Source organism: Epinephelus lanceolatus, chromosome 4 (assembly GCF_041903045.1).
Source record: "Epinephelus lanceolatus isolate andai-2023 chromosome 4, ASM4190304v1, whole genome shotgun sequence".
Lineage (NCBI taxonomy): Eukaryota > Metazoa > Chordata > Actinopteri > Perciformes > Serranidae > Epinephelus > Epinephelus lanceolatus.
This window is the reverse complement of record NC_135737.1, coordinates 22,321,249-22,345,047: the sequence shown is the minus strand read 5'-3', so window position 1 is coordinate 22,345,047 and position 23,799 is coordinate 22,321,249. Positions and strand designations below refer to the sequence as shown.

General features: G+C 43.3%; 1 protein-coding gene across 1 annotated transcript; it reads left to right on the top strand.

Moving 5' to 3' along the window:
• The first annotated feature begins 624 nt into the window (after positions 1 to 624).
• On the top strand, positions 625 to 23,799 carry LOC117259743 (mediator of RNA polymerase II transcription subunit 13-like). The gene is made up of 30 exons (XM_033631415.2): positions 625 to 1,496; positions 2,212 to 2,446; positions 3,548 to 3,716; positions 6,093 to 6,238; positions 6,775 to 6,972; positions 7,870 to 8,064; positions 8,181 to 8,337; positions 8,435 to 8,542; positions 8,639 to 9,355; positions 9,466 to 9,682; positions 10,163 to 10,190; positions 10,307 to 10,428; positions 10,590 to 10,680; positions 10,765 to 10,961; positions 11,052 to 11,251; positions 13,165 to 14,054; positions 14,175 to 14,342; positions 14,464 to 14,687; positions 14,812 to 15,007; positions 15,102 to 15,480; positions 17,581 to 17,797; positions 18,926 to 19,117; positions 19,247 to 19,470; positions 19,589 to 19,731; positions 19,829 to 19,987; positions 20,087 to 20,269; positions 21,250 to 21,395; positions 21,796 to 21,960; positions 22,655 to 22,755; positions 22,847 to 23,799. Exons 1-30 carry the CDS (start codon positions 1,431 to 1,433, stop codon positions 22,977 to 22,979), a joined length of 6,366 nt encoding a protein of 2,121 aa, XP_033487306.2. The 5' UTR covers positions 625 to 1,430; the 3' UTR covers positions 22,980 to 23,799.

Sequence of the window (23,799 nt, the reverse complement as noted above, 5' to 3'; positions counted from 1 at the left end):
GATATGACAGGATGGCGTTCAAGTGCGCCTGAATGCATTAAGTTTTATATTATAAAACCGCCTTAAAATTGCAATAATTTTCACTTTGCACCGTGAATGTCAAAACTGTTCACTACAAAAAGCTCCTTGTGGCAGTGACATGCAGCGGATTGCAGAAAGTAGTTCATGCACACTGCAGTTGAGATTCATATGATCAACCTATTAGCCTAATAAATACCACTGGGATCAATGACGTCCCCATCTTTGTCTGCAAAACTTGACCTAAATAACTTCATATCTGCAGCATAATTCAATGCACAAGCAAAAAAAAGGCTCAGCCAGGCGATATAATTTACCTCTTATTGATATTTATAATTATGCATATTAGTGCAAAAACACAAATTCCACCACTTAATGAATATTAAAATGATATATCTCAGTTTGACATAGCAGTCACATGCAGCAGATGTTGCACAGTGAAACATGTTTAGTAACAGACATCACTGAGGAGTGACCACTGACTGTATGACAGATGCACTGGAGCTCTCATCTTGTAAACTGTGAAGTCATGGAGCTACTTGAAGACGGATGACGCCCCCATTACCACAAATTGGCCAATAGGAGTTGAGAGGCAGAGTTGTCCTCCTGGCCGCCATTAAAGAATTCAATCCATGGACTGAAATAATGGAAATCTGCAGGACCTATGGATCAGGCAGAGGAAAGTAGCCGATGAGTAGTGTCGCCAGTTTGGCATTTTATCCGTTTTAAGAGTAGTTGTACTATGACGGAGCACTGTGATGGTTTTAGCGAAAAGGAGGGCGGTGTAGCTAATTGTTTTATTTAGCTAGCAAGCTAGCGCTGGAGCTCTGGTATGTTAGCTTTTGTGCTAGCAGGCTAGGAGAGATCAGGGGGAGGGGAGAGTTCCTTTGCTTTGAAATTGTTTCAGATCAGCTAGCTGGCATTAGCATTAGCACAGCAGGGACTAAGCTTTTGGAGTGAAGTTTTTTTTTTAGTTTTCGAGCTCGTATTTTTTTATTGCGCATCTAACTTTTCTCGTGTTTGATTTAACGTTAGTCTGTCCGGGTCATGTTAACGCTGACTGTTTGACGTTGAGGTAATGTAGCAAGCAAGCTTTGCGGCTAACCAGATCAGACAATACATTTCAAATAGGATTGATGAATCGAATAGCTAGAAGCTTACAGTTGACGCTATCTGGCTGCCTGTCTAACGTTAGCTTAGCCACCGGGCTAGTGGTGGCTAGCGCCGGTTAGAAGTTGTCTGGTTGTGTAGCGGTATCGTTAGCCGTAGCTGTAGCTAGCAAGTTGGTCAGCGCTTTAACGGGGACAACTACAACTGAGCACCGCTTCGCCAGCGAGTTAACTACATCAGCTATTGCCCCCGGACGGTGATTGAGACAATGGACTTTAACGTTACAACCACGCAGTGAAAGGATGAGTTCGTGCTTTGTACCAAACGGGGCCAGTTTGGAGGACTGCCACTCCAACCTCTTCTGCCTGGTAAGACTATATGCTCTCTGCGCTAGCTAGCGTTAGCTGTGGTGCTGAGAGGCCAGAAAGCCATTTTGGCTAATCAGGCAACAAGCTCTGTAACGTCAGTTGCAGACTGGCGTGAAGGCATCGGGCCTGCAACTTGCAAATCGTGATCCAGCTAACTTTCATAGTAGACAGCACATACTGCAGAGTAACTATATTAAAGAGTTGCTCGTGAATAGTGTGTTTACACTGCACTGGTTACAGAAATACACAACTAGCATTGCATTAGTTATATGATCATACCAACAGGTAAATTATTAAAACCTGTCAAAACATTTTATTTTACTTTACTTAAAGTGACGCTGAAATATCACAATATATATGTTGGGAGATAACCCACATTATTACTGTTATAAATAAGACAAGCTTATCTGATTTTAGACTGGCTTGCAGTGGTGTGCCACTAGTTGTTAATAACTGCTGAGTAAATGGCTGTGTGACAGTTATGTTTTCAGGAATGACCCTGCTGTCACATGTTCAAATATTGCAAAACTTCACAAGATGTCAGCAAGTCTCAGATTCCAACTAATTCATTCAAAGCACTTTTCAGTATGACAGCACTCTGTAGCTTCTCATCCCCATGTGTGTGTAAGGGAAGAAACATGCACGTACACTCACAACTGATGATTGGCTTCATGATGTGCAGCTATACTCACTTTGTTCTTCTCTTTCTTCCCAGGCTGATTTGACTGGAATAAAATGGCGGCGTTTTGTGTGGCAAGGACCCACCTCTTCGCCCATCCTTTTCCCTGTGACCGAGGAGGACCCTATCTTGTGTAGTTTCAGCCGATGCTTGGCGGCAGATGTGCTGAGCGTGTGGAGAAGGCACCACACCCCCGGGCGCAGAGAGCTCTGGCTTTTCTGGTGGGGGGATGACCCCAGTTTCGCCGAGCTTATCCACAATGAGCTCTCGAGTAAGTGCATGCAACATCTCCATGTTCATCAGAAGTGCGTACACTGAAAATATATTTAGTTCCCCAGTGTAAATAGCAACAATATTTGTGTATTTACATACAATCTAAGCAGTTAAGTGCTTGGAAATTGGCACCACTATAAGAAAAACTAAAATTCAAGAGTGTAGCAGTTGTTGCTATTTACAGAACTTTCTAAAGCTGCAGGCAAAATTGGTCCTGTTTTTTTGGAGACGCTGCTCACGTTGAAACATGCTCAGTGTTTGACGACGATGCCAACCTTTCTAATCTGCGGCGGCGGAGTTGAATGTTAATGATACAAAGTCTGATGATAATAAGTTGTGATAGCCAAACTGATTTGTGGCTAACCAGTCTTTTAAAGTCTCTAAAGCCTTGTGGAATCCACTGGCTCTCAGCCACAGAGGTATTGGCTTGTGCGGTAGCATAAGAGCAAGGTTTTGTGCATCAGAGTCACCTGACACAGTCTTGATTTTTGGATGAAGGGTTTGTTCCAGCTTTGTTGAATCTTCATATCTGCATACTGACCAGGTATTCTGTCCCCTGTCTCAAGGAGGGTCAGGTGTAACTGGAAAGCAACACAGATTTGGCATTACAGAGACAGACAGAGCAGCATTTTCACAGATGAACTGCAGCTTTAATTTGGACTTGGGAACTTACATTTAATAATCATTATGAAGTATGGCTCTTGAAACATTGTTGATCAGAGTAGAAGTCAGATGGGTGGGTTTAATTTCTTTTCACAATAAGGTTTCACTTTGTATGAACAAAAAAATAAATTTTCTTTCACAAGTCGTTCATGTTAACACTGAAGGAGTTGTATTCTTTTATTTTGGATCATGTTACTGTATAATATCCAGTAAAATGAACTTTGAAATGTTTTTCATATGATCAAATTCAGGTATTACTTACTCACACTTCAGGTTTTACTGTGGTCAGTTGTTTACAACTTGAACTAACTCCCCCTCTGTTGGTCAGACATATTTACCGCACCACCTTTTACAATTAACAAGAGGCTGTTTTCTTTGTCAGTCAGAAAAGATGTTTGTTCAAAGTATCCAATTTAATGTATCTGCCTTTTTCCAGGTGAGGAGGACGGTGAGTGGGAGAGTGGCCTGTCCTACGAGTGTCGAACGCTCCTGTTCAAAGCCATCCACAACCTGTTGGAGCGGTGTCTCATGAACCGCGGCTTCGTTCGTATCGGCAAGTGGTTTGTTAAGCCATACCAGAAGGAGGAGAAGACCATTAATAAGAGGTATGTCCCACTTCCTAATAGCAGACAGCGGAGTTATATGACATGCCGTAAATTGTCAAATTGCAGCCCAGACTCAACTAACTGTCGGGTCACAAGTTATAGCTGGGGCTGCGTTCTGTTTGAAACAGTGGGAACTGCCTGCATCTCTGCCTGTTGTGTTGGTACAAAAATAAGGTTATGTCATACTTGTCTATCTGTTGAAATAATGTTCTCACTCAATGTTCTCAATCCTGACTGATTCTACCGTTGTCATTGTTAAGCTGCAATTAATAGATCTCAATTTCAATATGAACATACTGGCATTATTTTAAGGAGGTGAAAAAATTGTTGAAAGTTAGAAAACCTATTCAGAAGTCAGAAAAGAGGTCAGCTGAGTTAGTGACAGCAGTGTCGTTGCTGTTAACACATGTAGCAATAGCAAAGGTCCTTTTCCACCTACATCATAAAAGTACAGCTTACATGTACCGTACACTTTGTCCATTACACAAAAGAAGCAGCACAAATGCTAAAGATAAACATGATGTCATGAATTGTTGTTGTGCTGAAGGGCTGAACAAGACCTAGTGTTTGGTATCGGAGTATTAGTAAAGATGCAGCATGTGGGGGCTGGCTGTTACAGTTGTCTTTGTGAAGTGTGACTTCATTTGTTTGGCACAGTGTTTGCATGCAACTTTTTTATGTTTGTTCAAGACAAAAGATAAATGAGTGCGTACGTGCACGTGCTGCAGTTTGGAGAGCCTCACTGGGCAGATGTCTTCAATGAGAGTTGTGCTTTAAACTTCCCATAACAATTCCTGGCCTCTGACAGCTTCTAATTGTTAAAATTCCCTTTTGGGATTCAACTGGAGAGATGGTGCTCGCAGCTGTATTGTTCCAACTCTGTGGTTATAAGCTGATAGCTGTTTAAGGGAATGAGACATCTTCTTATAGGAGAAATGGCTTGAACAAATACACACACAGGGCTTTCCTTAAGCAGTGTAACCATGACACTAGACTGTTGACTGCATATCTGCTGCTCTGATTAACTTCTATACGATTGAGTACACGCTGGGTGCTCCGAGGTCAGTTGTAACTCATATTATTAAAGCGTGTACAGCTTGATTCGTGTTGCTTTGAGTCAGCAGGAACATTTGTATTCCTGGAATTAAATCAGATGTAATAATGATTTTGATGGAGTATGACAGGATTATTACAGTTTTCTAATTACATCATCAGCCTGACACATTTTCCGGCTAGTTTCATCCAGCATGTTGCATAATTTCTATATCAGTTTAGACTTTCCTAAGGTAACGGTAGAACACTTCAGAGGAATGTATAATATCCTCACTTTTCCCAGCTGCGAGGTAAAACTGGTCTGTGTTGTTGTAGAAATACAAGCTTTAGCAGCACATACATAACTGGTTCAGAGTAGGGTTCTGCACAAGTGTATGTCTTTACCTCCTGCACATAAGGGTGGTGACATAGATTTAGCGTCCCCCCTTGCACTTGAATGAGGGGGCTGGTGTATCCTGGAGTTCCCTGACAAGCTAATTTGAGCCTCTGTTTTTTTGGCTGTGTAGATCCACACTGACTTGTGTTTGATGCACAGCCCTTTGGCTCACTTCCCCCTGGCAGCTTTATCAATGAGAGTTTTAGCAGCTATATAAAAGAACTGTTGGTATAGAACAGGAGGCGGTCTCCTGCTCGCTGGTGTTTAACTTCTGTTTCTACATAAAGATGTCTAAAAGTGTGTGTTGAGGCAGCACCTCTAACAGAAGAGTCTGGCAGTCTCGCTGTCGCCTGCCCTCTCTGGCTGGTAAACAGGGCAGTCTTTGGAAAATGCTGAGTGTGCACTGTGGTTTTACAGCAACCGTGTCAACAAGTACTATTTTAGTGCATTTAGCCGCCTGGCCTTCCAGAAGTAGTCAGAAAATAAATATGAATATTGTTTTAACATTTCAGGACTATAATAATCTCCCATGCTTATTTTTGACTCATATTTTAGCATGTGCATTGCGATAAAGTTTGATAAAGTTAGTGTGTTAGAGCCGACTGTGTGTTACATGCCGATTGAAAGCATGATCAAGCCTTATGGGAGCAACAGTTGTTGCCTGAAAGCATGGTATGGATCAAAGTGCCCAGCCAAATATGCAAGGAATTGTACTCCTCACAGCTTCTTTATCTTTTTCACTCCTCCCTTGAGTCATTCTTTCACAATGAGTGATGGAGAGTACAATAGCCTCAATAACCTGCAGGGGTTTACATTAGCTTTTTAGTGCCGACTGCAAAGTGGAGCTTTAGTTAGGTGTGTTTTAACTTAGTGGTGTGGTTATGCCTGGGGACAAATCTCTCCAAACACTACAGTGCATTTGCTTTTATCTTTGACTCACCCTGCAGCGAGCACCTGTCTTGTGCATTCACCTTCTTCGTGCACGGCGACAGCAACGTGTGCACGAGTGTGGAGATCGCTCAACATCAGCCTCTTCAGCGACTGAGTGAGGAGCATCTCAGCCTCGCCCAGCAGAGCTCCAGCCCTTTGCAAGGTAGAAACTCATGCAGTGTGCACAATGTTAAAGAAAAATTGTGTGTGTATTATATGAAAGAAAGAAATATTTGTCAATTAACGCAAGACAGTTGGAATTTATTTTTCACATACCACTTCTAGATAGCACAAACACCACACAGAAATTAGATATAATTTAGCGTGCATAAATATTGTGACCAGGGTTGCACAACTAATCAAATATGATCTAAATCACAACACGGCCAATTGCAATATACAAATCACAGGAGCTGCAATTTTTTGATTAAGGTAAAATGTGTCACAGCATGACATTATACATGTAGCATTGTGGTGCTAAAGGGATGCCTCAGCCTACAAATTATATTTCAGTCATCAGGGAATGTGCCTGTTTGGTGTAGACCCCAGCAAAAAAAAAAAATTCTCAGTGAGATGAAATGAAAAAAAATCCATTCCCACTAAAATTGCAACTCGTATTGCAATCACAATATCTGTGAAAACAACTGCAATATGGTATTTGTCATGCAGCCTTAATTGTGACTCCTCTCTGCCCTCCAGTCATCCTGAGCCCATACGGCTTGAACGGGACCCTCACTGGTCAGGCTTTTAAGATGTCAGACCACCCCACCCAGAAGCTCATCGAAGAGTGGAGGCAGTTTTATCCCATCAGCCCAAATCCCAAGGAGGTCCAGGAAGACAAGATGGAGGACACGGACTGGGAGGATGACTCTCTGGCAGCTGTGGAGGTCCTCGTCGGTAAGACATTATAATGTTTAAATAAGAGGTTGAGTGTTCTTGTGCTGAAGTCTGAGTTGGGTCTGAGTTGCACAGACAGGGAAGGAAAGTTTGAACGGTTTGAGAAGCTGATTTTGGTAATGTCATGGGAATTGCTGACAAATGATGTATAGTATCTTACAAAGGGCTGCCCCCTTGACAGTCAGAAGTTCAGATCATCACTCTGCGATTTCTCAGTTGACACAGATTCTTCAGTATACATCTGGGGACACTCTGGTCCTCAGATTTAGCTGCAGAGTGAGCAATTGCTCCGCGCTGTCACACTGCTCTTGGGTACAGAAAGCTGTGGTTCAGACCCCAGGGTGAGTCTGTGTGAGATGGGACAGCTGCCCAGAGGAAGAAAGTTATTGCCCGGTCAGGCTCAGAGATAAGATTATCATTTGCCTTCTGTTTAGAAGTAGTTCAGTACAGCTCACAGCAACTTAATACAGTACAGTCTCTGGCTCTTTGTGATATCTCATGTCAGCAAAAAATTATGTGGTTAGCACAGTATATATTCGCTCAGAGGACTAACTTGGTTTGTTTACGTTACGTGAACTTTGCTGTCCCACTGAACCTCTTCAAACTCTCAAACTGGAATGTTACATGGAAAAAAGGGGACAAATAGTCGAATGTTTTTATTTTACAGCCAAATTCGATTGGATTGACGTAATTCTTAGTCAGGGACAGCCCTTATCTTAAAAGTATAAGCAGTACCTTATCCTTGAATGACAGGATGGACTGGAGATTAATGCATAGGTGCAAATAGAACCTGTAAGGGTAGGAAAGTCTCACTGTTGCCCCCCTCAGCTGACCATGCCTGTTTGATTCTAAGCAATATTATTTTGAAATAAACAAAATGTGTTTGTTTGCTTGCAGCGGGAGTGAGGATGGTTTACCCTTCCTGCCTGGTGCTTCTCCCCCTGTCGGACCTCCCTGCTGTGGTCCCTCAGGGCTCAGCCAACACCTCAGGAAGCCTGTGTGGTGCTCAGCAGGGCCAGGCTGCTCACAGAGATCCTGCCATGTCCTCCGTCACTCTGACTCCTCCAACATCACCAGAGGAGGCTCAGACTGGTAAGACATGGAGTTGCATAATGACCAGAATTGAACACATTTACCAGCCTTTATTTCTGAGAGGCTCTGCATAATAACAGTATTGCACTTGCATTTTCTTTTGTCTTCCCTCATAGATTATCAGCCTGCCCAGAGGTGGCTCAAGTTGTCCTCTGCATCAGATGGCTACAGCTCTAACAACACTCTTCACGGGGGTAAAATCCCTCGCAGGCTGGCCAGCCAGATGGTGGAGTCTGTGTGGCAGGAGTATAACATTAACCGTACAGGGAACAAGTATGTTTAGTGTCATCTCTTCCTCAAAATTTGCATTGCCAGTCAAAGATGTGCCTCCATGCGGACTGATTAAATGTCAATCTGCTCTTTTTATTAGGAGGAAGTTTACTACCTTGACCAACGGGACCTGTGAGGAGGAGGCGGACAAAACTGGACTTTGGGATTTTGTGGAGTGTACTCACAGGCCACATTGCAGCTGCTCGAGGTATGATAAATGGAATACATTCACAAGTGACTGTAGATTTCTATTCACATTTTTAAAACAATATCTTGAAAAAATCATTTGTGTTTTTCCACACAGACATAAGAATCAGAAACAGCGATCCAGCAGCACCTCAGGACACCCACCCTCATCAGGCCAACCTGTGCAGCCGGCCCCCAAACACAAGCTGGGCGAGAAGCTGGAAAAGGGGGAGAAGCAGCAGAAGAGGCCGCAAACGCCTTTTCACCACCGCAACTCTGTGAGCGAGGAGCAGTCCCTGGAGCCACAGACCCAGAGGCTCTGTTTAAGATCACAGGAGGAGGGCTCATATCCCAGCCTGCACCATGTGGACACAGTGCCCTCCAAAGCCCCCACGTTGCACACACATGGCCCCCCCGCAGACCTCGTTGGATCTCCACCTCCCCCTCCCCTCAGCCCACATCCCTGCGATCATGTAGAGGGCGACATGACTCCAGGTGGCATAAAAAACTCGTCTACGCCCATTCACCAACCGTTCTACCCGCCGTCGGTGGAGCCCTGTCTGCTGCCACAGAAGGGCTCATCTGAGGAGCCTCAGCTGGAGAACATGCCTATGCCTCTGCCCTTCCCCGCCGCCTACAGTGAAACCTTAGAACCCACCATCTTCGTGGGTTCAGCCATCAACCCCAATGAAGACTCCACCCACAACCCTTGGAAGTATTTTAACCTGCCCAGGAAGAAGGCCTCCAACTTTGTGACGCCCTTGCTACCTGTGGATAAAATACGAGAAGATTCTGGGGGAGGTGGCGGAACAGAAAGTGTAGTGTCTGTCACTGAGTAAGTGTCGAATCACTCATCCTCAGCCGCGTGGAAACAAATGTAACTGTTATTTTAAACAGCACGTCTGCATCTATCTGAGCATCTCCACACTATTTCTTTTTTCTCAGGTTGATGTCAGGCTCCACACAGCCCCTCAAGGTGTCCCAGGAGCTGGTGAAGACCTACGCTCAGCGGAGAAACAGCCATCTCGCCTCCGCCACAGGAGATGGAGAACACAGCGAGGAGCCAGACCCTTACGCCTTCGTAGAGGGAGACGAGGAGTTCAGCTTCACCGAGAAGAAGGACAAGCCTGGATCTGAGAGAGAGGGCAACAAGAAACACAAGGTGGGTCGAGATCACGGTATATCACAGGAAGTCATGCTAAAATTTGCTTCTGTTTCCTGGGCAAGGACAGACTGGAACCTGAGATTTTCCATTTATATGTGCTTGTATGAAAAAGTTAATTGGACTTTATTAGTGTATTGGCACTGACCAGAATGTGTTGTATCAAAAGTCAGATGGTGCCGGTCAGATGGTCTTGTTTACATACTCCTGCAAATATTTACTGAGATTATAGTTTAGCCAGTTTCAGACTTTTTCTTCAGCTACATTTCTCGTAAAGCTGCTCTTTTGGACAGCATTTAACATTTAAGAAATTTGGCTTCTTTTGTCAATAGAAAAAGAAAACAGTTTTGTAAAATAGGAATCTTTATATTCCTCAAACGTGCAGTTTCCCCAATACATTTACTTTGTATGAAATGATTTAATATGGTCGTCCCAGAACATTACAATAATTCCTATGATCGTTTTCCTTTTTTCACCCAGGTGGATGAAGGAAGTGGAACAGCAGACGGTAAGAATGTCTTCCCTACATTCGTTTGGCCCCTAGGGTTGACATTTAATTCAATTTAATATTTGGAGTTTGGCATCTTATTCAAGGTCTCCTCTCCAATTTGTTTTGCGGTGCAGATGGTCAGGGTCCGTCGGGCAGTAAACCTTCAGCCTCCACCAGCCTTATCCATGAGAACGACTTGGCTGTGTCCTACAGCGACCTGGATAAAATCTTCAATTCGGATGAAGATGAGCTAGCGGTAAGAGCTTCAATGTATTAAATGAACATGTTAGCGCCAAAGTACTTCTTACTGAAGTGTTCTGAAATGTTCAGACAGTGCTGCTGATGTTGGCATGTAAAGCCTGTTGAAACATGAAAATGGAAGATGTATTGAGTGTATAGTTTTCCCTGTTCACACAGCCTGGATCCAAAAGAGCAGGAGTTGGTACAGAGGACAAGTTTGGCTGTAAAGACACCAAAGCAACCACGTTGGATCCCCTGTCTTGCATAAGTAAGGACACTGAGCTTCAGGTAATCATTGTAGCTCTTACACACATGTTCTTTCAAGAGAAGTAATCACGTCTTATTTCTGTAGGCTCAGCAGACCTGCACCAGATGTTTCCCACCCCGCCCTCCCTGGAGCAGCAGGGTTACTCTCCCATGAACTCGGGCAGTAAGGATAGCCTGGAAGCAGGGACGGGCCTCACCCTGTTGGATGGCAGCCAGCTGAACAGCCACTTCAAGATGGAGGTGGAGGAAGGATTCTGCAGCCCAAAGCCATCAGAAATAAAGGTATGTCATGTCACACACCTGCCAAGTATGAAGCTAGTGGAATAACTAGCTATGTCAGTGCTCTTTACCTTTTTCCTCTCTCTCTTTTAGGACTTCTCCTTCGTATACAAGCCTGAGGCATGCCAGTTGTTAATTGGCTGTTCAATGTACGCACCCCTGAAGATGCTACCCAGCCAGTGTCTGCTGCCTGTCAAACTGCCAGAAGACTGTGTGTACACGCCCAGCTGGACCATGGGCAAAATGGAGCTGATACCCCCGGTGACAAATGTCAACCTCCTCACCAAAGACAGGTTAGTGTGTGTAGCATTAACAGTGCTCTCAGAGACGTGGGGAAGGGGACCATTTGGGGATGAGCCCATAACTAAATTTATTGCAAGCACCACTTTATAGATGCATCTTTTATTTCTGTTAATTAACATGTATATTGTTTGACAACAACATAATAACATACATATTCCTATAACAGCAACTAGGTTTGAAACTTCATGCTGTGATGGTACAGAGAATTTAGCCACAAATGTTAACATGGCATTCAGTTGCAGATGCAGCAGAGATCTACGGATGCACATTAAATGATGTAAAATAACCAGTGGCTTTGAGTTGCTAGACAGACAAGAAAAAAGGATATTTAGCTTGTACCTTTGGAACCTTCGGGCATGGTACCTAGACCCTAGGTCTGTTGAGCGTTTCCACCGCAAACAGTACTGTTAAATGTGGGCGAGGTTGTTGTCACTCACTGCTCCGTCCAGCACTCACTGTATTTCCTTATTTCAAGTGACAAAGATGAAAGTTTGCGCCTCCTTATTTTCAGAACAAAATAAAACAGGCTGCAGTTAGTCTCTCTATGGGGTATTTAAAAATAGTGGGTTTGTGCATTTAGTCCTTCTCAGGCAAGCTCGGGGGTTTAGTGTTGTCCACTGAGTGAGGATTAGAATATGTGCCGTTCACATAACCCAGCCGAAATGAACATATATATATATATATATATATATATATATATATATATATATATATATATATATATATATATATATATATATATATAAATGCTTGAAAATCCACTCATTACTAAAAGTATGTGTCATACAAAAACTTAAGTGATGCTCAAAGTTGTCACATGGAATATTTAAAGTGTGATGATTGATTCATGTCTGTGTGCTAGGGACCCCAACAGAAGGGGGACCAAAAATGGTGATGGTGCGGAACAGTTCCATTGGTACCATCCACAACTTTTCACAGTGGAAATGGAAAACAAAGCATATCGAACTGCTCGTTGGAAACAGGACTTATTTATGTCATTTTAACCAGTTACAAACTTTGAAAAGTGTTTTGTTTACCTTTTGAAAATTAGTTTGTGCTGAAAAGAAATCTGTCAAAATAAATAGTTTGTTTAAGAAATGGAGGACAACTAAAATAAACAGAAAAAACCCTTTATTTTAAAAACCTTTTGATTTTAAACACAGAACCACCTCAGTATGTGATTTTAGACAGCATGCCGGCATCCGGGAAGTAAAAGAGGCATGGCATGTAATAGAATAGTGTCTGCCTCTGCTATGACATGTAACACAAGCCTCTGCAGCGCTTTATAAACAATAACAATGACATAGTGTGGCAGGGCAGTAACAATCATTTACTGTCTTTGTTATATGGCAGCTGATATTGTCATATGCTTGGAGAGTGAGGAGCTCCTGAACCTCATTGGTTTCCCCAATTGTGGACATTTTCTGCCACTGTCTTTTTTTTTTTTTTTTTTTTCTTTTTTGGAGTTAGCTGCTGACTTCCACCAGCTGCTTTTTAAATCTTCCAGCGATGGGTTGAATTTATAACACAAAATCAAAACGTCCGATCTGTCCCATCCATGGTCTCGTCCTGCTGGCTGTCCCCTTTACACAGATGTCGATTCAGCACTGTTACTACCGTCCACAGCTAGCTTAAAGGCGAGGCAACTGTGTCCCTCAATTCTGCAATCAGCTTTTTATAAAGAATGGCGATGCGGAACAATGGCACAAAATTCCTGCCTTAAACAGGCTGCTAAAGGGGCTGCAGTCTGTTAGATGATGTCATGAGATGTTCAGTTGAGATGTTTAATGTTAACAAGCCATTACAAATCATACTGAATATCGGCCAAAATCTTAAATCCAGTTTCAAAAACTGATACATCTGAAAAATAGCATTTTAATGGTTGCATATTTTTCTGTTACAGTAACGTCCCCAGTGTGGAGCCAGACTACAGCCAGACCTACACCCCTCAGACCCACACGCCCTTCATGTCCAGCAGTGCTCCTCCAAGCAACAGTGGCACGGGAATCCTGCCCTCCCCAGCCACGCCACGGTTCTCCGTACCCACGCCTCGCACACCTCGGACTCCACGGACTCCCCGCGGCCCGTCGAGTGTCCAAGGCTCGCTCAAGTATGACAACTCTGACCTTTACTCTCCCGCCTCCACTGCCTCCACCTGTCGACCACTCAGCTCCGTTGAGCCGGCTACCGTACCTTCCATCCCCGAGGCTCACAGTCTCTACGTCACCCTCATTCTCTCCGAGTCAGTCATGAACCTCTTCAAGGACTGCAACTTTGACAGTTGCTGCGTGTGCGTCTGCAACATGAACATCAGAGGAGCAGATGTAGGCGTGTACCTCAAGGACAACGGCGAGGCCCAGTACCCCTGCACTTGTGGCTTCAGCGCCGTCACCAACCGACGCTTTGGCCAGTCAGCCGGGCTGTTTTTGGAGGATGAGCTGGACGTGGTGGTACGGGGCTCAGACGCCAGTCGGGACACTGAGCGGTGTTTCGAAGAGCTGAGAGCTTCCACAGTGCACAAGGCCGGCAGCTTGACGGAGAAACCTCCAGATGAGCTAATCCTGTTGCTGCAGGACCAGTGCACCAACCCATTCGCCCCGATGGCAGGCGTGGAGTACCCCAAGCAGGGCTCAGCACCCAGTTCATTTCTGAGGGTGGAGGAGAGAGACTGTTATAATGACTGCTACATGGCACTGGAGCATGGCAGGCAGTTCATGGACAATATGTCAGGAGGCAAAGTAGATGAAACACTAGTGAAAAGCACCTGTCTTCATCAGTGGCCAAAATGCAAATGTATGTAAATTTCTGTCACCATTTGTTCCTATTACAAGCTTATTTCCCCCATATTTAAAAAATTCCCAGCCTCAAATGTGGTTAAGTTAAGACTTCTTGTCTTTGTTTTTCCTCTTGTAGCAGCAGACATGAGCAAGCTTTTCTCTCAGGATGTCCTGCGGGTGTTGTTGTCCCTGCAGCCTGTGCTGCAGGACACCATTCAGAAGAAGAGGAGTGTGCGCTCCTGGGGCGTTCAAGGACCGCTCACTTGGCAACAGTTCCACAAGATGGCTGGGAGGGGATCATATGGTACGTGGAGAGTGCTTGTACCTCCAACAGATTTAGAGATCTATTTTTGGAATCTTGTGATGGTTGATCATGTGACTGTTGCAAAAGACAAAGCTGAACCTTTGTCCTCGTTTCACTCCAGGTACAGATGAGTCTCCTGAGCCTCTGCCCATCCCCACCTTTCTGGTTGGCTATGAGTATGATTTTGTGGTGCTGTCTCCTTTTGGGTTGCCCTACTGGGAGAAGCTTCTCCTGGATCCTTTTGGTTCCCAGAGAGATGTGGGATATGTCGTCATCTGCCCAGAAAATGAAGCTCTGCTACGCGGAGCAAAGACGTTCTTCAAAGATCTTAGTGCTATGTATGAGGTACGCACCTGGCAGGATCAAACCCTTCTTTCTTGTACTGACATGCACCACAAAAACAGTTTCATGTTCTCATGAAATGATTCACACTGTTTTATTTTCACATTGACTCCCTTTTTGTCGACAGGCATGCCAGCTTGGGCAACACAGGCCCATCTGTAGGAGTCACCCAGAGGGCGTATTGAAGGTCGGCACCACAGAAGGCAGAAACATGACAGAGCAGCCCCTTAGCGACTGGTTCCTTAAGATGGCTGCCAGAGAGGGAAACAATGAAGCCTTTAATAAGCTCAAACTCTTTGCTCAAGTGTGCCGCTATGATCTAGGTAACATCTATTATGTTTAAAAAATCCAAATCTGATAAGGTTACATGGTTTGTAAAATGATAACAGATTATTTTCCTCTTGTCACATCTTACAGCTCCCTACCTGTCAGAACAGTCTTTGGATGGCTCTCTACTCTCCCAGCGCAGCGCTGTCGTGGCCTCTTCCTCCTCCCAGACCTCCAGCTCTTCCAGCACCTCCTCAGGACCCCAGAGCACCAACACTACCAGCTCCAGCACCAGCTCTGCCCAGCCTGTCCAGGTCAACAGCACCCCTCCCTCTTCCTCCTCAGGCTCCCAGACTATCGGGGGAATGGCCTCAGCCAAGCCAAGCTCCTACTCGCCGTTTGGGACGGCAGGCTTGCAGGGCAGCACGTCCCAGAATGGACCCCAGTCAAACCCACAGGGTGCGGGAGGGCTGGCAGAAAACGGACCCTCAGCCAACCAGCAGCAAGGGCCCGCTGAGACGCCAGAGAGGTACGTTACCACATAATAACAACGTTGCAAAGTGCTTCACAATAAAAACGACAAAGCTACAAATCATGTTCAAGATATAACAGGATAACACAGTATAAATAACAGTAAATACTGTGAGTTGAGAAAAAGCCAAACTATAAAAATGAGTTTAAGAAGAGATTAATAAAAGGTCCAGATGGCAAAAGCTCGTCAAGATTTTGGAACCATTATTGGAGCCTTGCTGGAGGATCATAAGCAACGATCAGGCTCATGGGGAGTGAGCAGATCATAGATATGGGTAGAAACCTGACTATTCAAGGCTTTAAAAACAAGCAGTATAATCTTAAAATTAATTCTAAAACTCACAGTAACCAGTGAAGGGCTGCAGGGCTCAATGTGTTGTTGTTATTGATGGTTGTTGCCACTCCTGGCAAGCATGTTTTAGATGATGTAACAGTTGTTACTGACAAAGCTATAGCTCCTTTAACCATTAGAGAAATTTAGTTTATGGGTATTCTCTTATTTTACCCATGAAACGTTGAACATCTCAGTAATTTTTAGAGGTGTACCGGTACCACTTTTTCCTTCCTGATACCGATTCCGATCCCTGAACCTTATGTATCTGCCGATACTGAGTACCGATCCGATACCAGCGCGTAAAATAAAAATGGATGGGATATGAATTGTTATATGTCTCAACTCCTAAAACTCTATGTAAAATATTAAGAAATAAATACATAATAGTAGAATGAATGCCATAAAACCTTTTTTTTTGTTATTATCCAGTGTTGACACAGATCAAGACACAGGTTAAAGTGCAGCCACACAATTTGGTAAAAAAGACATTTTGAAGGCTACAGTAGAATGCTTTTTAAACTCCGCTCCGTTTCGTTTGCCTGTAGCGTGCGTATGCATAATGACGTGAGGCATAATGTGGTATCGGATTGGTCATAGGCTGTACTCGCCGATAACCCGATACCGCATTTTAGGCAGTATCAGAGGCATTTCCGATACTGGTATCAGTATCGGTACAGCTCTAGTAATTTTGTAATAATTTAGTCAAACCAAGCTGAACCAGAGCTGGCAGGCACGTTCTCATTCAGTGGACTCATAACATTAAAAGTATGCTATCATAATTTTTATCTTTTGAAGCTGTGACAGACACTGTAGTCTAGCAAACTGTTATGCATGCATGCCATCCAGTGTCACATGTCTACAGGGCTGCAACTAATCAGGATTAATCTGTTTGATTAATCTGTTTTTTTTTCTTGATTAATTGATGTTGTTTTGTCTTTAAAATGCAAGAAAATGATGAAAAATGTTGGTCAGTGTTTCCCAAAGCCCAAGATGACGTCCTCAGATTGTCTTGTTTTGTCCACAACCCAAAGATTTCAGTTTACTGTCATAGAGGAGTAGAGAAAACAAAAAAAAAATCACTTTTAAGAATCTGTCATCAGAGAATTTGACTTTTTTTTTTTTTTTTTTAATATTCAAAAAGATTATTAAATTAGTTGCTGATTAATTGAATAGTCAACAGCTAATCAATTACTCATTGCAGCTTTTCATGTTTACATACAGAACATAATGTATTGCAACAGAGCACTGTCTGTATGTTGAGTTGAGGTGGTGCTGTGAGACATCAGACAGACAGAAAGGATGCAAATGATGATAATGACACACTTTTTCAAAACTAAGACAAATTTCTAACATACGAACCTTTGACACTGGCTCATCCTTCATTGTTTAAATTTTTTTTGGTGCACATGTTATTTGCTGTCTTCATTTGGCTTTACTTGGTGTTTTGGTAGTTGTTCACTTACCAAACTGACCTGTCAACAACCCTTTTTTTTTAAAGTAACAGATACAGTTATGTCTTGTGTAGATTATTTTAAACTCCTTTGCGTGTCTACTGTGAGTGAAGACACTACACTGTGTATTGTGTAATGACACTGAAAGGACAATGTGACATAGAATTTTGTCACTTAATTCTTCATATTTTGTCATAAAATTGTTTCTAAACACACATTTTAGTTTTTTTTTTGCCAACACACACACCGCTGCTCCTCCTCCTTTTCTGTTGGTCATATAGTCATACTAATTATGTTTCATTTTTGTCAACAGCACAATGGAGAGAGACAAAGTTGGGAAGCCAACAGACGGAGAGTCCCACGCTGTGTCTTACCCACCTGCCATCGTGGTGTATATCATCGACCCCTTCAGCTACGAAGACGCAGACAGAGAGGTCCACTCCAGCGCCTACACACTGGGCCTGCTGCGCTGCTACATAGAGATGCTCCAGTTCCTACCTGCTCGCATCAGAAACGCTGTCTCAGTACAGGTACGTAATTGAGTGCGTCACAGTATTACTAGATGGACATGTTGAGATCACACAGTTAGTTATCTTTCTCAGAGGAATCTGCTGATGAGCTGTGATTGATGTCATCAATGGTTTAACTAATTTGCTCCCATTTGTCAGTCGAGTCACAACAGAGCAGGTTACCAGCAGGCACAGAGGGAGGTGAGAAGGAGTAGGGGACTCATTAACAGACACTAATAGAGGTGGTAACTGCCACACCTGTGATACAGTGACACAAGATTGCATCAACATGCCAGAGGGGATTTTGAAACACCAGATGTGTGAATGTGCTAATGGTTTCAGTATTAGTCTTTAGTGCCACAGTGGTAGAACAGAGCAGCGTGTCACTGCCTGTTTTCAGATGAAGTGTCAGAATATGATAGGTATTAAATAATTGATATTGATTTCACCTAAAACTGGCAAAAGATGCATGTAATAATACCCAGTTATCACAACATACATGTGACACCTCTGCTGTCCTTTGTTTTAAGCATTGCTCCAGTTAGAACTGTTTCCTCTCTGTGCACCCTCTGTGCTTTTCCACTAAGTATTAATAAGCCAGTTTGCAGGTTAGATCATTTAGCGATTCACAGTATGGTGGTACATGTGCTGCACTGTTGTTAATTATGTCCCCTGTGTAAAGGGCATTTACTTCATGAGTAACAAAACACAAAGATGTAACTACTTGGATGAAGCTGAACATCCTCGTTGAACCCAGACAAACAAATACAAATACAAAACACTGGAACATGAAGTTATGTTTTCACAAACCATTTTGCATTTTATTCAGAGTTTAATAAAGAACTGTTTCTACTAGTGCCAGTTAGTTACTTTGCAAGAATGACTGGGTATTGCTTTGTACATGACAAAAGGTTAAGGTATACCTCATTGATGCCACCCAGAATTTTTCCAAAGCAAACTAACCACTACGACTGGAAACATAAATGTTAGCAAAGAGCAATCAGTGATGTTTACAAACCGGATGACATACAAAAATCCTGACTGAAAACAGAACACATTCAAAAGTTAGTTGCACTAGAGTAGAAAAGCAAAAGAAAAGTGTTATCACAACTCTGTGTAAAGTACCACTGTTGTTTCCTTTCTTGTCAGATTGTTCCCTGCCAGTATCTGCTGCAGCCGGTGCGCAGCGGAGAGCGTCACCTCTACGGCCAGCACCTCAAGTCGCTGGCCTTCTCAGTTTTCACTCAGTGTCGTCGGCCTCTGCCCAACTCCACCAACTTCAAGGCTCTCACAGGCTTTGGCCCTGGTCTTGCCATCGACATGGCACTCAAGAACCCTGAGGTAACTGCCACTCTGGCTGCATATCTGAAACTGGTGTGGCTTCTGGTGAAGGAAGTCAGCCCACACAGAGTCTGACACTGTGTCATCTGTTGTCTGGCTTTTAAACTAACAAGTTTTCCCTCTTTGCAGAGGCCTGAGTGTTTGCGTCTGTACACGCCGCCCTTCATTCTGGCTCCGGTGAAAGACAAGCAGACGGAGCTCGGGGAGACGTTTGGCGAGGCCTCCCAGAAGTACAACGTCCTGTTTGTCGGATACTGTCTGTCCCATGACCAGCGCTGGCTGCTGGCCTCCTGCACAGACCAGCACGGAGAACTGCTGGAGACCTGCATAATTAGTATTGATGTACCCAACAGGTACGTGCACTCAAGTACAGAAAAAAACATGCATCAGTGGTATAGGATCAATAGTTTAGTTATTGATTAGATCGTGTGTGTGTGTGTATTTAAAGTACATGTGTTGTGTCTGTTACAGGGCTCGCAGGAAAAAGGGCTCAGCCAGGCGAGTGGGTTTGCAGAAGCTGTGGGAGTGGTGCCTTGGCTTGGTGCAGGTGACGTCACTGCCGTGGAGAGTGGTCATCGGGCGGCTTGGTAGAATGGGCCACGGCGAGCTGAGAGGTACACACACACACACACCCGCAGCGTCAGGAGAACATGTTGGTTATTTACATACACGAACACACACTAATGAGCTCTTATCTCGTCCCTGTTTCAGACTGGAGTATCCTGCTGAGCAGGAGGAACTTGCAGTCTCTCAGCAAACGTCTGAAGGAGACATGTCGGCTGTGTGGCATCTCTGCTGCTGACACTCCTAGCATCCTTAGCGCCTGTCTGGTTGCCATGGAGCCCCAGGGTTCCTTTGTCATCATGCCAGGTAAGAAAAAAACAGAGTAAATATGGTTTATGGTACGTGGCAAAGCTTGAGAACCCACAGACTTGACTCCAACTCTGATGATCCGTCTTGTCTCTGCAGATTCGGTATCAACAGGTTCAGTGTTCGGTCGCAGCACCACACTCAACATGCAGACGTCACAGCTGAGCACTCCTCAGGACACATCCTGCACACACATCCTGGTGTTTCCCACCTCAGCCATGGTGCAGGTCAACACTAACACTTCAGAGCCCATTGACATCAACTTCAATCCCATAAATCCTGGTACGTTCTGTAGCTGACAACGCCTCATCAGAAATGCATCACTTTGTCTTCTTGCTTGTCATCAAGAGATGCTCAATCATGAATATGGCATAATGTTTAAAGGAATGCTTCACCCCCCAGATGACCATATTGTTTATCAGTTACTCACCCTGTGTTTCGTTGAATTATGAAGAAAACTTTTCTCGCATGCCTCAGTTGAATGAAGAATCCAAAAACTGGGAAAAGTCTTTATAAGTTGAATTTATAGGTGACATGTTTAAAAATAGCAAAACTATATAAAAACATCTGTTTGTAAAGTGTCACACAACTCGTGCAGTAATATCCAGATCTCATTTATCCAGTCATAGGCTCATCACTTCCCAAACAGACAGCTCAGTCTGACAGGGAACTGAACAGAAAGTGAAATTTTCTAATCTATGCTCTTTTTAAAGCCAGACCCCCTTGAGAAAAGCGGTAATTTTACCTCGCTGAACACGGGAGCTGGCGGTCTACCACTGCCTCGATCAGTTAGCTAGTTTATGTTACTGTGTGACTGTGGTGTTGAGCCTGAATTCACCAAAGTCACACAGTAACACTATCTAACTAACTGATGGAAGCTGCGGTGGACCAGCTGCTCCCGTGTACAGCGAGGTAAAATAACTGTTTTTGTCAATAGAGTCTGGCTTTGAAGAGAATATAGATGCTTCACTTTCCTTTCAGTTCCCAACAGAAAGAGCTGTCAGTTTGCGAAGCACTGAGAATACAACTCTATAAATGACACTTAGATAATACAAATGTTAAATCTTTGACTTCAATTCTTCAAGAATTTTCTTCTTTTTCTATTCTTCACTATGAAGGCATGCAAGGAAAAAAAGTTGTCTTTATGAATTTAACGTTACATAAGTAAATGATATACAAATGGTCATCTGAGAGGTAAAGTATCCATTTAAGTTGAACCACAAACAAACGCTGAGCTCTTTGCATGTTGTTCTTCTCTGCAGATGGATCTGATGGAATGGGCATCTTTGACCTGTTTGACAACGACATGGTAGATCCAGACCTCATCAACATCCTGCCCAACTCCCCCACAACTTCGCCTGTTCACTCTCCAGGCTCCCACTACCACCAGGGGGGAGATGGAAGCAAGGTCTGTCACCCTTTTAATAACTTCACAATAAAACAGAAGTCAGTTTTAAGTGTTCATTACAGACCATAAAGATTATTTACCTGCAAGCCTGCTATGATGAAGAAGCGAGACACGTGTCAGTGTTTATGCAGTTTTGTCTCGTCAGTTCTGTAGATTTTTTTTAACCCTCACAGATAAAGAAGTACAGTTTATAGTCAAAATGTATTGTCTTTATTCTTCCATCACCTACTGAGATAAATGATATGCTCAAATAACGAGCTACCTGCCCTGAGCTCACTATATCATAACCTCACAGTGACTCTCAGTTTTAGGAACGTGGCCAGAAAGAGAAAATCTCCATCTCACATTATAGAAAATTAATATTGCTCTGGTCATTAACTTCATCAATTTTGTCTTGCAGGGTCAGAGTGCAGACCGTATGGAGTCCCACGAGGAGGCTCTGAACATCCTGCAGCAGCCGATGGCTCTGGGCTACTTCGTCTCCACAGCCAAGGCTGGACCACTGCCTGACTGGTTCTGGTCAGCCTGCCCTCAAGCCCAGAACCAGTGCCCTCTCTTCCTCAAGGTACAGCCGCACTAGAAACTTTGAAGTCAGTCACATCTAAGTAGAGCTACAACTACACTTACGTTCACCATAGATTCATTGGCTGACTGTTTCTGTTTTACACTTTGCTAAAGCCAAATGTGACATCATAAAGGCTCAGTGTGTAGGATTAAGGGGGATATATTTGCAGAAATGGAACATAATATAATATGAACTTTATCTTAAATGTATTATCACCTGAAAATAAGGAGTGTTGTGTTTTCTTTTCCTTAGAATGAGCTGTATATATCTACATAGGGAGCAGGTTTTTTTGTCCATGAGCTGTTATTTGTAACGTGGAAGTGCTTTATTCAGTGTTTGTACTAGTTTAAATCAGGGGGTCTGTTTGTTTTGGAGAAGAAGAGATCATTTGGATAAGTTGGCTCCTGGTAAAAACCTCCTGAACAATGAACACTGTGGGAATCTTAGCACACGGGAGAAGTTTCAGCTGGTTGCAGTCTGCAATTCTCACTTCTAGATGCCCCAAATTCCACACACCGCTTCTTTAAAATGTCCAAAACCCAAAGATAGTTTCTCTTGACAAGCAGGAAGCAGAGAATCTTTGGTATTTTTGCTTGACATGTGATTATTAAAATCTTTATTAAATCATTTAAATACTGTCTGTATCTCTGAAAAGCGCAAGTAGAATTAATTTGTCCTGTGTCGTTTTTGCCAGGCCTCTTTGCACCTGCACGTGTCTTCTGTCCAATCAGACGAGCTTCTGCACAGTAAACACTCCCATCCCCTGGACTCCAACCACACCTCTGATGTGCTCAGGTAGGCTGCTCAGATCAGAAGAGTCTGTACAGTTATAGGAACTGATGTTGGATGTGTAATAACATTGCTGTTTTTGCCCTCTACATGATAGATTTGTTCTAGAGCAATACAACGCCCTCTCCTGGTTGACATGCGACCCTGCAACCCAGGACCGACGCTCCTGTCTGCCCGTTCACTTTGTGGTGCTCACCCAGATGTACAACTTTATCATGAACATGCTCTGAACTCTTTAACGGGATCAAACTGCTGAGGTTCGATTGGATGGCTTGCTTAGTCAAATCATGGATTTCCTATTACAAAGTGTCGTCGACACTCAAAGGACCTCACACTCCATCAGGGCAAATGTGGAGGAAGCATCTCTCCTCCTCTTCCCCGGTGTATCACACACAACACTGACTGACTGAGTGACTTCAAGTTTCCAATCAATCAATCAATCAGATGCCAAGAATCCATTTTAGCATTTTGGAAGATCAAGGGACGTTTCATAAAGGAGAATAAATTGTCTTTTTAATGACTGTAGATTGCAATCTATGAAATTTTATCTTAATGAAATGCCTGCATATATTATTTATTGTAAGTTTTTAAATGTGGAATTTTTAATGCTTAATATCTTTTATATATTACAAATCCTAGAGGGTGTGTACATCTCACTGTAAAGGAATTGGTTTAAAAAGTGTAATTTTCTCAATTACAACATGGAAAAACCTGTTCAAGTGAATTTGCTGTAGATTGCTTTTAGAATATTATTTTTTCAAAGGGTACAGACCTTTTTATTGCCATGCTGTAAAAATGAAGTAAAAGCTGGCCTGGGCATTTGTGTCCCACCCAATGAGTGGATGAGACTTACCTCTCTGTCTGCTTTGGCTCCAGAGTCTCTCGCACAGTAACTCAATGAGCTCTGAAGAGAAATTAAAAGGTACATTGTCAGATTATATATTTTATATAACAGATTTAGGTAATTGTGTGTGTATATGTGTACATATAATTGTGTGCCGCTACTGATGGTGCAGCTTCTGTTTTAGGAATAAAGTGCGTCTACCTTAA